The sequence below is a fragment of the Triturus cristatus genome, chromosome 6 (assembly GCF_964204655.1).
Source record: "Triturus cristatus chromosome 6, aTriCri1.1, whole genome shotgun sequence".
In the NCBI taxonomy this organism is placed as follows: domain Eukaryota; kingdom Metazoa; phylum Chordata; class Amphibia; order Caudata; family Salamandridae; genus Triturus; species Triturus cristatus.
This window is the reverse complement of record NC_140589.1, coordinates 1476811038-1476829232: the sequence shown is the minus strand read 5'-3', so window position 1 is coordinate 1476829232 and position 18195 is coordinate 1476811038. Positions and strand designations below refer to the sequence as shown.

At 47.2% G+C, this 18195-nt stretch overlaps 1 protein-coding gene across 2 annotated transcripts in view; it reads left to right on the top strand.

Moving 5' to 3' along the window:
- The window catches only part of COMMD1 (copper metabolism domain containing 1), a 715340-nt gene that overhangs the window by 269986 nt on the left and 427159 nt on the right, over positions 1-18195 (top strand). For both annotated transcript variants that reach the window (XM_085612577.1, XM_085612578.1), the window contains exon 2: positions 5183-5464. In XM_085612577.1, coding sequence (XP_085468703.1) covers positions 5183-5464 — 282 coding nt within the window. The remainder of the gene's footprint in view (positions 1-5182; positions 5465-18195) is intronic.

Sequence of the window (18195 nt, the reverse complement as noted above, 5' to 3'; positions counted from 1 at the left end):
GGGCTAGAGGTAGCAGCGCTATGTTTATTATTTCTGTCCGCCTACTTCTGTCTCGTCTCCTCCCTCACATCAAAGGCTCAGTTACAAAGTAAGGAACGGGTGCCTGCACACAGCATTTCTGCTCATCGTCTAGTGTACCCCACAGAGCTGGCTGTGGCCAAGTGGCAGAAATTGTTTTTCTTTATTAATTTTACCAGATCGCACTGGCATTGCATGGGGGATTGCGGTGCTTAATTTATACAAAAATGTATAAATGGAACCCAAGCCTGCTAAGCATAACACAGCGCGCTCGGGCTGAGCAATAGGTGCAGTCTTGCAGTATCCTATGTGTCCCTCCCCTAGAACGGGAAACGCATGACCATAACCACGTATGCATTACAACGCATGCGTGGTTACAACGAAAAGCCTTTACCACGCATACCTTTACTACGAGATTAGTAGTAAAGGCATGTGTGCTAAAGTTAAAAGAAAAAAAATGGGGGTTGGGGGGTCTCCCCCCCCCCCCCCCCCAAAAAAAAGCGTGGGATTAAAAAAGGGAGTTTGGGGGGGCACCCCCAAAATAAAATATAAAAAAACTCACCTGTACGTCAATTAAAGAAAGAGTTGTGGAGGCAATCGGCGTCGTTAGGAGAAACGGAATGACACTTCCGCGTCCGCTTAACGATGTGCAACATCACGAAGGAAGATCGTGGAGAGGAGAGGTAAAAGGGAATGAGGGGGTGGTGTCGCACAGGGGTAAATTTAAAGGGTACGTTGTTAGTGTGATATCCTTTAACCCCTTCAGTGCCCATGACGAGCTGGACTCGTCATGGGCCGCGGTTGCGCTGTGCCCATGACGAGTCCAGCTCGTCATAGACCCCGCCCGCTAATGCAACGGCCGGCACAGGGCGGGGAAAGGGGCGGGCACTGAAGGGGTTAACATGAAAATGCCATTAACATGCATAATTTAACAGCAAAAATCGTTGTAAAAGTATGCGTGTAAAAGGCATTTTCGTGGTAAAGGATATGCGTGGTGATGGCATTCGCGTTGTAACGCATGCGTGGTAAAAGCATGCGTTACAAAGGAATGTCATACAACCCCCTAGAACCAGTCCTTGTGCTCGGAATGGCGTGTCCTTGCCCTTCTGCAAGGAAATGCCAACCCTTATAAATAGCCTTGCCTGAGATGCCGCTTATGTTTATTTCAGTGACACTGGCCTGCACTTCATTCCCGGTGTCTAGGAAGAGTCATACGACGGACGCTGGAGTGAAAGTTAAACTGTGCTGCGCGATCTGTCGAGGCAGCTTGATTAATAACGAGGGAATCTGTGAACTTGTTTCTGCGCAGGGGATTTCATGAAACTCAGGTGGACACACTGCGCAGAATCCAGTGATCATCTTCTTGCTTCTGTCCTCTAACCCCACCCATGCCCAACTACGCAGAGAGTGGGGTGGGGTGGGTGAGTATCCCGGTCCTCCACCCCAATCTATGACAAATTAGGGAAGGGTGGAGTGGCGAGGGTTCAGTCCTTGACTGATGTGAAGCTCTGGTGCTTCAGGGCTTTAACCTGAAGCACCCAGGGCATACTTTTACATAGCATCATCAAGAGGAGGAGCCTAGCGCAAATGGATGGTGCTTTGCCAGGCTGATGACCTCACGGGTGTCAGGGCTCTGAGATCGTCAGCCCGGCAAGGCTAGTAGTCCGTGCAAAGTGCGCATGCGTTCCATCTGTTGATTTTTAGGGACTGACTGTACAGATGGTGAGTGTTGTGCGTGCGTGTTGCTACGAGTCACAGTGTGAGTAAGATGGTAATCTTGTGTGTGTGCCTTTGTGCCTTTAATCCCTATTACGTTTTCCCCCAACTTGGGACAGCAGTGTGACACTTGAAACCACAACAAAATAAACAGGGGAGGCGCCGCTCCAGCTCCCTCTAGGGGCAGCCGCCCCTGATACTTAACACCCCCCGCCACAACCACATCACCGGCCATCTGAGACGGCTCCACTGGCTCCCAGTCAACAAAAGAATCACCTTCTAGCTCCTCACGCACGCCTACAAAGCTCTACATGACGCGAAATCTGCGTACCTTAACCACTGCCTCGCATTCCACACACCCACCGGAGACCTCCGCTCCACCCATCTACTCCTGGCTACCATCCCTCGTATCCCCAAGACCACGGCCTGAGGAAGATCCTTCTCCTACCTCACAGTAAAGACCTGGAACACCCTGCTTCACCACCTCAGGCAATCACATTCACTTCCTCAATTCAGGAAGGACCCTAAGACATGGCTCTTCAACTGAACCATGGCGCCTCCGGCGGGCCAGCTGCTCCCGCCCTTCCAGCGTCTTGAGACCCTTATGGGTGAGTAATCGTGCTTTACAAGTAACCTGATTGATTGATTTGTTTTTTCAGTAGTACCGCAAGCTCCATGAGCAAGCAACAAGGCGCATTCCGGGGCCAGAACAGAAGTTGGAGAATTTTGTCCATTAGCCAAAAACATTTGGCAACCATGAAATCCAAAGAGAGGGCTGTTTTGTTGTGTGCAGATTTAGATTCTGTATATAGGTTTCCCGATTTATGCCCTTACATAGGTACAATTCACATTGCCCTTATTTGGACATAGAAATCCGGCCCTTATTTAGACATTGTCCGTACAAACCAAATCTAGGCATGGCCACCTACATCTGTCCACCCACGTGACAACAAATTCTTGGAAAACCAGACCCTTAAGCCTTTAGGAATTTCCCTCAGCTTGAATATTGATTTCTCCAAGAACTCATTAAGTATGCATGAACATCTTTTCCTTAGGGGTGCATTCTTGACGTTCCTCTGCCCGACTTTTACGTCAATACTGGCATTCCTAAACACCTTCAAGGTATAAATATACCAGCACTTGCCCTGGCAAATTGCAGTTCCCGGAGGATTCGATCCAACCCAGACGCAGTTCGCCACGGCAAGTTCAGAAGGAGATCGAGTTCCAGCCTGATGCACTGACCTGACGCTGCCATCCTCCTCGCAGAGAATCCAGCTCCAGTGCTCTCTGACTTGCCTTGCGGGGGGTTAGACTATTGAGTCCAGAAAAGAGATTCCAAACTCTCTCATTCTCCAGTATGGAGCTGACTAGAACTTAGAGAAACCTTTGGCAACTCTTGGCTAAACTAAAATGTAGCCAGCTATACTTTAGAAACAGCACCTACTTCAAACCTTGTACTGCACTTAGGTTAGGTACACTGGGGTAGAACAATTTAGAAGCATCAGATGAGTATCACATTTTTGCATTATGTTAGTTATGTATGTAATTTGATTAATATATGTCATAGCTACAAACCATGCTATTGCAGTATTATTTTATCTTACTGCTAACCTCGTACATATTGTACTTCGCAGTCTGTCTTACGATTGTAGCAATTCATATCTCTTGCATGAGAAATAAGACTGTTCAATAAACCCTTTTATTGAAACGCCCGTCTCTCTATTTCTGTGCAACTCTGTAGAAACGAAGCATGCACGATTGACTGAGTGAAATTGTTATCTATTGTTTCCACGATTCTGGGACTGTTCCGATTCTAAAGGGAAACAAAGTTGTCATGTTTATGCGGTTGTCAGAGACTAATCCCTTCTTGTATATTCGAGAAGTTTCTAGTGACCTCTGAGTTAGCTGGCGCACGCAAGTAATTAAGTTTAATATACTCGATAGAGACATACTGACCTTAGTTCTATGGCAAATCTATAGTGTATGTTATTCCAATGCGCAGAGCCTAACGGGGATATATGAACTACACTACAGTTTAATTTACACCCAACAGCAGAAAAACGGTGTCAATAATAAAAAAGTTGGCAAAGCCAAAAGGTTTCACCTATGCAAATTCTATTGACTTTGTGTCAATGTATTTATACATGTCGTACAGCAGTTGAGCTGCTGTGCAACATGGCTTCACATTTTTAAAAAGCGCTATGGAGGGACCAGCATTTTCTGTTTCATAGCGCTTTTTTTGTTCAACTGCTATGCAATATGTAACACAACATTGACAAAGTCAGTAGAATTTGAAACCTATTAGCTTAGCCAATTCTTGTTTTTTTGGGGGGGTGAGGCAGACAGAAAATTGCTGCTGGCCCACCCGCCTTAAAAAAGCACTTCCAAATGTTCATCAAAATTCTTCTGCATCTCTTTATGTTGCTGCTGTGCCTCCTAGTGGACAAGTTATTATAACTATAATTTTCCCATATGGTTAGAAAACCAGATCCACCCTAATCTATTCAGTAGAAGCGGACATGGAATGTCCGATAACGAAAGAGCTTCATATATTTAATCTACCAGTCATTCAGTGCACCCTACGACTATTCTGTCGAACCACTTGGTTTATACCTTCCTTTTAATCTGCTCAATGTGGGATCCTGGTGGTTCACTGGTAAGTCTATTGATCACATGGTCCATCCCTCACCTCAACAGCCCTGTTTTAATTTAAGGGTTTCAGTGAATTTGAGTCAACATTATGAGACTTGGGACTGTCTCAAATTGAATGACAGAGGGACTCCCAGGCAGGTTTCTAATACAATAGCTGTCTCCCAAGACCACCTCCATGAAGGTTTCTTGGGAGACCTGATCTACAGCTTCTTTTAGATCTCCATTCTTGTCAGCTGCCCTCAACCTGCTCTATCACACGCAGCGATGAGTCAATCCAGCCTAACGTTCTGCACTAACATGAGGCATCTCTAGTCCAAAAGCACACATCCCAAGGGTGCAAAACGGCATCTGGCCTGCATGCAACCTCATCCTAGTGTGAAAATCAAAGCACTACCCAGCTGCAACCCACTCTCGCTCCTGCCAATCAACATAATAATACAGATAACCAGCCTGTAGATGGGAAGACCTCTATTTAAAAGCGTATGATGTAGTGAAAGGAGGTGTTGTCTCCTATGTGTTCTTTTAGCTTAGATTTTTGTCTTCAGCCGAGCTCAAAATTAAATGTTTTCCACAGAAACGGTTGAACAGAGAAAGCCTACATACTGTGCATCTTTCTCCTTTGAGATAAAATTGCTATATCTGCTCAATTCAGAGATGTTTGTCGATGAAAGTTTTTGGTGAATTGCATTTACTCACATCATGTGGGGTTGGCAACAATATCTATGAGGGGTAGGGGTTGGTTGGTTGGTAAAGCTTCTAAGAATTCCTAACTCAAAAATGTGCCTCTTTTTTGCAGTCTGTTGTGTCAGCTGACATGGATCTGAACCAGCTTGAAGCATTCCTCACTGCTCAGACCAAAAAGCAGGGAGGCATCACATCAGAGCAGGCCGCAGTCATTGCAAAATTCTGGAAGAACCACAAGGCAAAAATCCGGGAGAGCCTTATCACTCAAAGCCGGTGGGATAACAGCCTGAGGGCCATGAACTGGAGAGTCGACTTAAAGTCCCAGTCCCGGCTCGCGGATCAAGTCAACGCTCCTGTGGCCATAGTGGAGATGGAACTGGGTAAAAATGGGCAGGTAAGCGGAAACAGGTGGTGCCAAGTGTTCAAGATTTTCATATTCAAAATCTTTACATTTTAATATTTTGAAGTGTTGATATTGCCTTCTGGTATTTTCTGGAACTTATTTTATATCACATTTTACATTTTTCATCTTGTTTTATGTAATACCTTACTCAGGCTGAAGGAGGCACATAAACAGACACTTAAAACCGGATCACCCTTGTAAAAACAGGCTTTAGACTTCTGCATGGTCCAGGCTCTGACATCAGTCTATAGTGGGATTACAGTCACCTCAGTGGGACACATTTACATATATGACTCCTCTTGTTCACCTGTTTGCTCCCATGTGAGCGCTCTGATGACTCTAATTGGGTAGCTATTAGTGCTTGACAAAAACCCAAAATAGAAAAATAAATAAAAAATATATATATTTATTACAGTAGTCCATCCACAGCATCAGACAGGTATGCAGGAACGATAGGCTGTTGTATTATTTTTTTTTTTTTTTTTTTTTTGAAACCGTTTATTACAATCTCAAATAGTTACAAGTATGGGCCTACAACCTTCTGGCCGGCCGCTAGAGTAGCAGTAGCATTTGACATACATACAGAAAAATCTCTTGGCGGTGCGAAAAGAGTAAATCAGGAGATATCAGTAGTGCAGGCCACATAACTCCGAACCAACAATACGGTTTCCTTTTGTCAAAACACAACAACACAAAAACAACCACACCCGCAAGGCAACCCGCAATCCCAAGTGACAGCACGCGCTCCTTAAATGGGGGACCCCAACCAATCGCCAAACTCTGAAGAGGGGAATGAGAACAGATCAGGGACTGGGGAACCACGTGCCCATGGCTGGGGGAGGGGGTCGGCTAGGGGGACGGAGCTGGTGAAGCAGCCGGCAGCAGCGGCGGCTCGCAAATACCCCCGCGATAGGCGTTCCAGGGGCCCCAGATTTTCACCCACGCCCCAGGCTTACCCCTCGCAACATACACCACCTTTTCATGAAACATACACCAATCCATGTGTTCTTTCCAGGCCGACACCGCCGGAGGCCTCTGGGATCCCCACAATTGAGCAATGTCACGCTTAGCGATCATGTATCCCAGAGTCACCCACCGCGTCTGCGGAACCGAGTAGTCAGTTGGCTCCCACACATTCAGCAAGCATCTCCTCGCTTCAGGCAACAGCACGACACGCGTAACCACTCGCAGGACCTCATGCACACCACGCCATAATCGCTCCACCTTTGGGCATTCCCACAGAATATGCAAGAAAGTTGCCAAAGCACCACAGCCACGCTTACACAGTCCATCCTCAGCTAGGCCCATACGTAGAAGCCTTGGCCCCGTCACATAGACCCGGTGGAGGATCTTAAGCTGGACGAAGCGAAGGCGAGCCGGGATGGCCACCTCCTTCGGAGAAGCCACCGCGGACATCCAGTCCTCGTCGTCCAATTCCAGCCCATCGGCAACCCAGGCCTCGCGGAGGCCAGTCAGCAGGCCCGATCGGTCGTTAATCAGTTTTTTGTATATGAGGGAGATCGTGCTGTCTGGGACATGGCCATCCAGCACTCTGTCCTCCAGGGGGGAAGACTCCGGAATGGACGCGACATCCGGGAAGACGGAGCCCAGCGCGTGGCGGACTTGTAAGTACCGGAAGCACTCACTGCCTTGCAACTGAAACTCCGTCTGCAGCATCTCGAAAGTTTTGAATCCCCCCCTCGTCCAGAGATCTCCCACTGTGCTGATGCCGATCGTGTCCCATTTCTCGAAGCCCTTCGAGGTCCACAAGGAGCCCAACCTCGCCGATGCATATAGCGGTGACGCCCGGGTCAAACGGTCCTTCCACCCCATAGCTGCGTTAGCCGCGTGCCATACACGCACCATGACATGCGTCGGTCCCGTCAGGCGAGGGTCCGGCGCGCCAGAGTAAAGCGCCCGATTGTAGTCGCCACCGGGCAGGAGCATCTTATCCATTTCAAATGCCGGGTTCAGGGCGGGCCCGTAAAGGCCATGATTAATCGCAGCTAGCTGGGAGGCCCAGTAATACCGTTTAATATCCGGGAGGGCAACCCCCCCATCGTACCACGGGAGCGTCAATTTAGCCAAGGCGATACGTGGCCTCCCGTCCCAGAACAGGCGACGCTGCAAACTCTCCACCTCTCGGAAGTAGCGCGCCGGGACCAAATCCATAGTGTTCTGGAGAGCGTACAGAAAGCGCGGCAACGACATCATTTTAAACAAGGCCGCTCGGCCAAGCGGCGAAAGCGGCAGACGCCGCCAACGCACCACGTCCTCCTTCAAGCGCTGGAGGGGGGGGCAGCAAATTCCGCTCGTAGCGGGCCTCCGGGTCCAGAGTAATATATATACCCAGGTACCGAAACCCCTGGGAGGCGATCTGGATCGGACAGTCCCGTGGTAGGACCGGAGCCTCCCCGGCAAGCACATATACACAGGATTTCGCCCAGTTGATGACGAGGCCTGAGTTGCGACCGAATGAGCGCAAAACATCAACTAGGACGATCAGTGATTTACGCGGGGAGGCAAGATATAGAAGGATATCATCAGCGTAGAGGGACACACGGTCCTCATGCTCGGGGGTCCAACGGAGACCACGGATGGAAGGGTGCCACCGCAGCCACTCCGCCAGGGGCTCCAGGGCCAGTGCAAACAGGAGAGGCGACAGGGGGCAGCCCTGTCGCGTACCCTGTCCCAGTGCGAATGGGGCCGAAACTCGTCCATTCACCACCACCTGCGCCAATGGGCCGGAATACAACAATTTGACCCAGCTGATGAAGCCCGGTCCGAAGCCAAACTTCGCCAGCATCGCCCAAATGTATGGCCACTCAAGCGTATCAAACGCCATGGTGGCATCCAAGGACGCCAAGATGGCCGGTTCCCGCACGAACGGAACACGCGCGAGCACCCCGTGCAAGCGTCGCAGATTAAGGGCCGTGTTACGATGGGGTATGAAGCCGGACTGGTCTTGGTGGACCAAGTCGCCCACCACGCCGACCAGCCGGTTGGCCAGCACCTTGGCGAGGATTTTGGGCTCCGCATTCAAGAGCGAGATAGGCCTATAGGATGTGACCCGCTCACGGAGCCTCCCCTCCTTGTGGATCACCACGATCGTGGCCAGACGCTGGTCCGGCAGAAGGGAACCCCGCGAGCAGGCCGCCAGGAACATCGCGCGCAGGTGGGGCGCCAGCACATCCGGTCGCAGCTTGTACAGCTCGATAGGAATGCCATTGGGGCCCATGGCCTTGCCAGATGCGACCGAGCGGATAGCAAGGGCAATTTCGTCCGAGGTGGGAGGAGCGTCCAGCGAATCCCTGTCCTCCACCGAAAGGGAGGGCAGCGCGATGTCCCGAAGCAGGGCATGGGAATCCTCCTCCGAGCAGGGAGAAACCGGGGAATATACCTCGCGGAAATAATCCGCGAAGCAGGAGACAATGGCGTCCGGCTCGGTGACACATACACCATCCATCCTCTCGATCAACGGAACCACACGACTCGCTCTCTCCTTTTTATCCAACCACGCTATCAATTTACCAGCCTTATCACCCACATCATACAGTCGCCCCTGTTGCTCTCTATTGAGGCCCCTGGCCGCCTCCGTGACGAGGGCCCTATAGGCCGCCTGCTTGAGGTGTAGAACATGCAATGTGGCATCCGTCACCCCGCTCCCCAGGTCACCCTCTAGTTCAGTAATTTCGGCCTCCACCCGGGTTACCTCCTCCCGCTCGCGCCTCCGGGCATGGGAGATAAAGGAGAGGGCCTCCCCCCTAAGAACTACCTTAAAAGCCTCCCAAAGGGAGATGGCAGAAGGGACAGACCCCACATTCTCCTCAAAGTACCGCTGCAAGGATTTGATCAATTCGGCTCGAATAGTGGGGTCGCGCAGGTACCAGGCATTAATTGGGGCCACCCTGCCCTCCCCCCTCGGGAAGACATCCAGATGCAGCAGTAGTGGGGAGTGATCTGAAATACCCCGCGCCAAATGGCGCACCTCTCCCACCCTCCCAGCATAGGCCGCAGGAACAAGGATATAATCAAGCCGCGAGAGGCTACCATGGGCACCCGAGTGGAAGGTGTATTGCAGCTGAGCGGGGTGCTTTAGTCGCCAGCAACCCACCAATCCTAGTGTATCTAAGAGGCCGGACAGCCACGCCTGTGCCCGGGGGAGGTCCCTGGGGGGATGACGATCCATAGACCCTGAAGCCACCGCATTGAAGTCCCCCCCAACTACCAGAAGCCCATCCGGGAGGTCAAGGAGGAGGCGCCCCAGGTCCGCAAACGTGGTAGATTGCAACCCCGGCGGAACGTACACTGATACAAAAACGACTACTCTGCCCTCCATTCTACCCACCAAGACAGTGTAACGTCCCCTCTCATCATGGCGCACCTCATCGACCTCCAATGGGAGCGAGTTCTTAATCATGATGCTCACCCCCCGTGAGCCCGAGGTGAAGCCCGAATGGGCCACCAAGCGATAGCCTCTCCGATTCATGGCATGAAAGGAATTACCTATAAGGTGTGTCTCCTGCAGGAAAATCACATCTGGTGAAATTCGTTTCAGATACTGCAGGACCACACCACGCTTAATCCTATCCCCCAGTCCGTTAACGTTCCATGATAACACAGTCAGGTCCCTACCCCCCATCATACATGGAAGCCATCAATCGTCCCCCAAAGAGCATCTCAAAAACAACAATACAGTAAAGGGTTCGCCTTGCGGTGCAAACAAACAACACTCCACCCCCACCCACCCATCCCAACAGAACTCCCCCCTCCCTGCACCCCTGCATGAGCCCAGACAGCCCCCCCAAAGTGTATTATTTTATTTTTATAGCAGGAGTAGGACAATCTTTAAAGCCTGCGGTAGGACATTCTGGGCTGATTCTGGAGCGAAACATGCGCCTTAAGAGAGGGTGAGATAGGTAAAGCAGGAGGGTAGGGCTGAGGGCAGACATTTTGAGGAAAGCGTAGCTTTTAGGAAGCAAAGGTGGTATTTCGGTATAAAGTTTACCAGTTAATTTCGCGGGAAGGGTTGGTGTGAAGGAAGCGATTTGGGCAGCAAGGATCCTAGGTAAGAGGAGACGGGGAGCAGGGCATGTGCTGTTGAGAGAGAAGATACATGTATTTAGAATCACTGATGGCAAAACAGAATATCATTCTTAATGCCTAAAGTTAGACAAAGGGGTATTCACTGCGATGACCTTCAGTAATTAGAAGCCTCATCTGTTCTGTTCTCTGAGAAGGTAATTGTGTGACAGCATCAATAATGCACACCAGGGTGAGCAGTTAAGGCTGGACTTGAGCTGATGTATTCAACACATTTTGGCGTTCTTGTTCAAGTGTCACAGATAATTTCAGAACATGCCAGGATTCACACGTGACTGTATTTTAAAACAAAATTAGAAGTGGCCCTGAGTTTCTGTGACAAAGTGCTTGTTCACTTGAAGTGGGCTATGTAATGGGTTGGGCATCAGCTATCTAGAGGCTTCCAGGGTTGGACCAAGGGCAGCAGGACCTCAAGATACTTGGAAATTCGGATGTATTAACCAATGTAGCTGTTCAACCATCATTGGACTAGTGTCATGTTAACACAGGCGGTCAGGCATGGGTGGCAGGGCCCAGGCTGGAGGAGTGTAGCTCTCAACAGTGCACTAAGTGCAGTAGCACTGGGGCCGAGGGGAGCCAAGGGGCCCACTGAACCCCAATTATGAACAGGAGTAACTTTGATGACATCGATCTTGCTCCTCCATCCTTTACCAGATAACAATACAGATTTACTCCTAATCGTTGCTAAACGTTGTAAGTAAGTATCACTCCATGCTGTACTTGTAAAGAGCTGCTTTATTGCAATAATTTCAAATTATGAAAATGGAGCCCAAAACCAGAGCATCCGCTGCCTCAGCCGTGCAACCAGTCTGACCCAATAGCCACAGTAGCGCACACGTGATCATGGAACCCAGGTCAAAAATAAACACTTGAAAGTTCAACATATAGAATACACAAATGTTCCACACGCTAAAAGGAATTACAAAACATACAATATGACAAACACTAAAATGGAATCACAATTCATAAAGGCACAACACCTTCCCCCTTTTGGAAAATAAAGTTACAAACAATAGAAATTAAAAAATTGACTAAATTCATAAATCTACCTACTAATAAGATAATAAAATTGAAAGCACCATATCAACTCATGTAGAAATCCCTAAATATTGAAGGTATCCCAACATTTCTGTATCCCATACATTTTTGAAGGCATGCCAACATTTCTTGAACAATTAATTACATATGGATAATGGATCACATTCTCCATATCTCAGTATTTGCCCTTTCTCCCTGAACAGCATTGTCCTCATTATGCATGACATTGCCTGACGGGCAGGGAGGCTCAGAAATATCATCATGTATTCCATTATCTTCATTATGGATTTCATTGCTGGAATTGCAAAGAGTTACAGGAACTTTCCACCAAAAACTGGAATTTGAATCATTTGCTTCATCATTACCTTTTACTGACTGAATTTTAGCAGCTTGAACATGAGTAACTTTGTTGACATCCCTCCTACTCTTACATCCTTTACCAGATAACAATACAGATTTACTTCAAATCGTCCCAAATGTTGTAAGTAGGTATCATCCATGAAGTACTTGTAAATAACAGCTTTATTGCATTAAATTCACATAATTAAAAGGGATCCCACAACCAGTGGGTCCGCTGCCTCAGCCGTTCAGCCAGTCTGGCCAAACAGCCACAGCCGCACATACGAGACCATGGAACCCAGGTCAAAAATAAGCTCTTGAAACCTCTACATATAGAATACACAAATGTTCTACATGCTAAAGGGAATTACAAAACACACATTGTTCCAAATACTAAAATGGGATCACAATTCATAAAGGTACAACACTACCACACGAGGCAATGGGGGAGGTGGCAATTTCCTTGCTTGCATCAGGACTCATGGCATTCTTACTACGTCACTGCCTAGTGGTGTTGTGACGAAATTGCTTCTTCTCCCACAACGTCACATTGGTTTAACATTAGATGCGTGAACATTTTTAAGTTGGCGTGGGCAGCAACGTTCTATTTTTCCATCTCCACGTTCTTTGTCGGGCTGCATTATGTGTTCATTGTATATGTGGTTTTTTTCTTGAGTGTTACGTGCAATGCACAATGCACCTTATATCCTTACTTAACTTTCATTTAGCAGATCAGTCAAATCATGTGTTGGTCAATGCCAAAGATCTATCTTATTCCATGAAGGCCTTGTTCATGTAGGCCTTGGGAATCAAGTGCATCTCCAGGAGACGGATCCATGCCAGAATTTCCAGATATCTAAGTAAGATACATTTATATACAGTGACTCGGATCTGAAATCAGTTTTTATGTGGATTCAGCCCTCCTAGACCTATATTGCATTGGACATCCCTGATCAGGCCAAAGATACTTCCACAATGCAGATTGACTCTTTTTACTGAACTACTTTAGTGCAGAATTCAAATTAATTTGTCTCTTTGGACATGTAATATAATTTGTATTATCCACAGTAATTACTAGCACAGTCAAGGCCAAACTGGGGAACCAGAAGTCGCCCTGGAAACAAATATTCAAACCAGCCTGCTCTTGTCATCTCCTAGTGTAGTCTCACTCAATCTATCCATCCATTCTTTCTCTCTATTCTCGCTTCTTGCTTTCTCTCTTCCTTCCCCCTCCCACTCTCTGTCATTGTCTGGAAACCTCCCCATGCCTGTTGCAGTTGACCTTGGAGAGCTGGGGATAGTGACAGAGGCACCAAGAGCTGTCCTGGCCTTTCAAAACCTTCCTCCAAGGGGTCCAGTCCACCGGGGAAATGCCTGGTGGAAAAAAATGCCTGTCCGGTCCTTAGCACAGCTTTTAAATTTTGTTGCATTGTAAATGACTAACTAATACTGAATTTATCAACTCTGAGAGGTTAAAGGATTGAATCATTCAAGCAAGTTAATGTTGTAATCTGCATGTCACACACAGATGACAGCAACAAACACGTACATCGCTGAGCGATCTTGCAGACATCTTTGTTATTTTAAACAGTGAACTAATCCCCAAAATATATTTTGTATAGAGTGTATAGAGCGAGTCTCCATCTGGTTTACATTTCTTATGCCGACAAGTGAAATTGTCGAATTTATCCGTAGAGTTATGAGATTTAAAGCATTGTATGTGCTGTTCTTCAAAAAGGATACAGTTGTATTTTTCTTGCCACTTAAATTCAATGTAAGCCAAGGTCCGACTCGACTATATCAGAGTCTGGCAGTGCCAGAAGGACTGGTCTGACATGTCCGTGTGTGGGCTAGATTTTTGGCTCTTTGTGGGCCGGTTTAAGGTCTAGTGGGCCTGTTTTCACAGTTGATTTCTTTGATATTACCAGAGACATTGCTTGCAAGAAGCTCCAATCTATTTGGTCTCCCATACCTTGCAAAACACTTATACAGCGTGTCTTTACAAGTCCAGAATGTTATTTCGGGGCACTGGCCTATTTTCTGTCTCACTTCGGCCGTGAAGAAAGCTTGAATACTTTTACATTTGAATAGTAAGCTTATATCAGTTGATGTACATTGCCAGCTAATTTTTTTCATTCCTCATTTGGCACAAGGAAAGCATGTAATAACCAGGCAGAGGCACACGATTGTAACTACATATCACTAATGCCGTTGCGATTGCAAGTGAGTCCTCCCCGTGTTTAGAACTCTTGTTGGCAAAACACTGCCTGTCTGTTTTCCTTATGTTTTGTGTCAAGGTTACTATAAACATTGGTTTATGATCACGCTGCTACTGAAGCGGCTAACAGGTTGAGCGGTCATATTAAACACCATGAGGAGCCGTGAGAGAGCCTTGGGACTAGTCCTGTCTGATAGCTCTCAGGATGATAGCTAGGACCTAAACGACCACCCACCCAAAGCTGTCCCAAAGATCTCAAACCCAGCCATGCAAGAAGCAGACAACTGGCATTCTCACATCCTTATGAAAAATGAAATGAAAAAGAGACTTATAGAGCGCAAAACATTCACCCAAAGGTATCATGGCGCTAGCTCCGCAGAAAAGAGAAAAGAGCGATGGAGACAGCTCAAAGATTAAAAAGCCACGTCTTTAAAGCCTTCCTAAATGGCAACAGGTGATTTTCTTTCTTAATCTGTACCGGAAGTGTATTCCAAAGTCGGGTCATACTGGCCAGAAAGCTCCTTCCCCTCCCCAAGCACACTTTTTAAACCTGGGAACTACCAGGTTGGGAGAGTGTGCTGAGCGGAGCTGGCGGGCAGGAACATAAAGATGCAGGTTCTTTTTTAAAAATACTGGCCCCGCATCGTGATTGGCCTTAAAGGCAATGCAGAGAGCCTTAAATTCTATCCGCCTTTTCAATGGCAGCCAGTGCAGCTCTTTGAGCGCCGTAGAGACCGATTTATATTCTGGGATGTTTAGCAATAGAGGTGCTGCCACGTTTTGCACAATCTGCAACTTGTGAGACAGTTTTTGCGGAGGTTCATAGAAAGCCCATTACAAATATCTGCTCTGGACAATACAAGCGCTGAAACCAATAGTTTCCTCAAGTCAACTGGAATGAATGGAAGAATCCTTCTTACTGTTGGTAATTATGTATTTTATAGCGTACCTATGCTGCCTCTAAGCGCTGTACATAGTTTAATAGTACTCCATTTCCCAAACTCAGAAAGATTGAAGGCGGAACTTGACTTCCTTGGTTTCACACTCATGACCTGCAGATCACCGCATGCTCTGTGTCGAATATTCAACTCCCTGAGCCGTTCTGAAGAGTATAAATTGGTTGTTGGTGGTGACTTGTAAGGTTAAAGAGATGGATTTTTTTTTTCTCCAAAGGATGTTTTCTTTAAATCTGGTGACACCGAAGTCCCTCCATCCTTTCATTAAATACTTGGATTGTGAAACATGCAGCTTCTAAACTGGAACATATTTCACATTATGTATTTAGAGTGACCAAGCACCTGAAGAAATATTTGTCTATCACCAAAGTAAGAAAAGTACATTTACTTTTCAACAAGCCTTTCTGCAAATGATGAAGTCATAAAACTGTGACCAGCTTTGCAAATTATCTTCTCAGAACTTTTCCTTTCATCAGGGATGCAACTATACCGAAACTTCAGGGGTTAGGTGGGTTGCTGCTAACACTCCCAGCCAGGGCCGGCTCCAGCCCTGGTGGCGTCCAGTGTACCAGTCTTTTTTAGCATCCCCTACCCCCATGAACTCTTTCTCCATGAATGTTCTCACTACCACTCTCTAACAGTGCACCTCCTCTCTCCACAGCCTTTCTCAGACATACATTTCATTTTTATTCAGTGCTACTTATAGTTTACACACTCAGTTCTGGGATCTGCATGGTACACGTTCTTTGCAGCAGGCACATTAACCCTCCACACTGCATTACCATGAGTCTAAACTGCTACAAGACAAATATCCGCTCTCTCTCTCTCAATAGAAACATTAATCACCTGAGTTTTCTTGACATTTTTATTGTTGCCTGAAAACTGCTGGATGCACGAAGTGAGTATACGTGCTTTTAAACCAAAAGTTATTTTTAAACACAGCACTGCCCTCCAAAGTCAGCAGCAGGTGTGGCTGTACTGGTCGCACCTCCCTAAAGCCAGCCCTGCACCCAGCAATGGGGCAGGACAAGCATGGGATCGGAGCGCCCGACGGCTCAAAAGCACTCTGCACCCAGCCGCCCGAGTGCCCCTGGAAGTGCAACCTCTATCCTATTCTACTTCCCCACTTGCCCTGTGTGAGTGTTCAGGAGCCCAGCTCCCACAGCTGCGTGGCCTGCCTGCTAGCAGCCACCAACCAAAGGCCCCCTGCCCGCCATAGGCTAACATTGGGCCTAACTCTCTCTGCACCCGGCTGCCCCTGTGCCGCTGAGGGTGTAACAACTGTACCTACCTGACCCTGGGAGACCCCCGAGTCTAAGCCCAGAACCTTAACTCTGCCAGTCGAGTACTTACCTGAAAGCCGATAACCTACATTTTCTCCATAGGGTAACATTGATTGGTTTCACTTAGAAATTCTTCTAAGTGTCGAGTTTTGAAACTTTAAAATATTCACAAAAAATCAGCCGATCAACGAAAACAAAATTACTCACCTGTAAATAGGAGAGATACCAGTGCTGGATCTTGGTGCCCAGCACTGACCCTGACAAGTAATTACAAATGTACTTACCGATAACTTGATTTTCCTCCATAGGATAACATTGCCTGGTTTTTGCCAGAAATTCTTCCAAGTGTCGATTTTTGAAACATACAAATGTTCCTTAAAAATCACCTATGTAACAAAAATGTGTTCTTTCAACTGTTTACAGGAAATGCACCAGGGTTGAATCAAGGATCCAACCCTGAGTAAGAAAATCATACGCAAAGTAATTAAAATTGCATTTACTTAAAAACTCCAACCCTGAGTAAGAAAATCATACGCAAAGTAATTAAAATTGCATTTACTTAAAAACTCCAATTGAGCTCAATGTTATAATTGTGTTTGAATTGTGTTGCCTACTGTAACATTTAAAAGTCTATTGCTTATTGAAAGTTCTCAACTAGAGCATTTCATTCTGAGAAAGTATTTTGATACCTACTTGTGGTTCTAAAAAAAAATAACTATATATTTTTATATACAAAATAATTGGCCTAGAGTTCAGTTCTTGAGTGTGTGAGACCATTTGCTGACTGAGTGTGTACAACAAATGCTTTACACTGTCCTCTGATTCTGCCTTACTGCTCGACCAAGCTACCACTTTAGAGAGTAAGGTTATATCTAACTTTAGCCTCTGCCAAGATATAACCAACATATTTTGTGTAGATTTGGCACTGTTCCTAGGCTTCAACTCATTGCAAGTCCAGAAAAAATGTCCTCAGCCATTGTGGGCTGAAAGGACAGTTTTAGTTTATCTGTGAGAGTGGCTGGTGAGAGGAGTTAGTGCAAGGTGATGGTGTGCTCCTATGAATTCCGGTAGACTACTGTCCCTATGTGTAGGAAGGATGAACGGAGTACCTGTATGAGTGAAGGCTGAGAGGTTTGTCAGTGAAAGTACAGGGTGAGAGGAGGGAGTGCAGAGCGAGTGGTGTGATGCCTGTGTGGGTGATGTGCTTTTTTACGTGGTGTGAATGCAGGGTGAATGCTGTGCCTATGTGAGTAAAGGTGAGCTGTGTGAGTGATAGGACTGCCTATTGGGAGTGCACGGTGAGCGATGCAACAGTGTGAGTGCAGGGTGAGAGGAGGGAGTGCAGAGTGAGTGGTGTGATGCCCGGGTGGGTGATATGTTTGTTTACGTGGGATTAATGCAGGATGAATGCAGGGTGAATGCTGTGCCCATGTGAGTAAAGGTGAGCTGTGTGAGTGACAGGAGTGCCTATTGTGAGTGCACGGGTAGCGATGCAACGGTATGAGAGTAGGATGAGAGGAATGACTGCAAGGTGAGTGATGAGACCATATGAGTTTGGGTGCGGGTGAAAGTGCAGAGTAGGACAAATTCATGCATGGTTAGTACTAGATCAGCTCAAGTTGCAGGGTGATCAGCCTAAGTGTATGGTGAGTGGCATAAGTGCAGTGTGGTTGCTGTGAGTTCAGGGTGAGTGATGGGCTTGTATGAGCACAGGGTAAGAGGAGGATAAATGGTGTGAGTGCAGTGTGATCGCTGTGAGTGTAGGGTGAGCAGTGAAAGTGACAG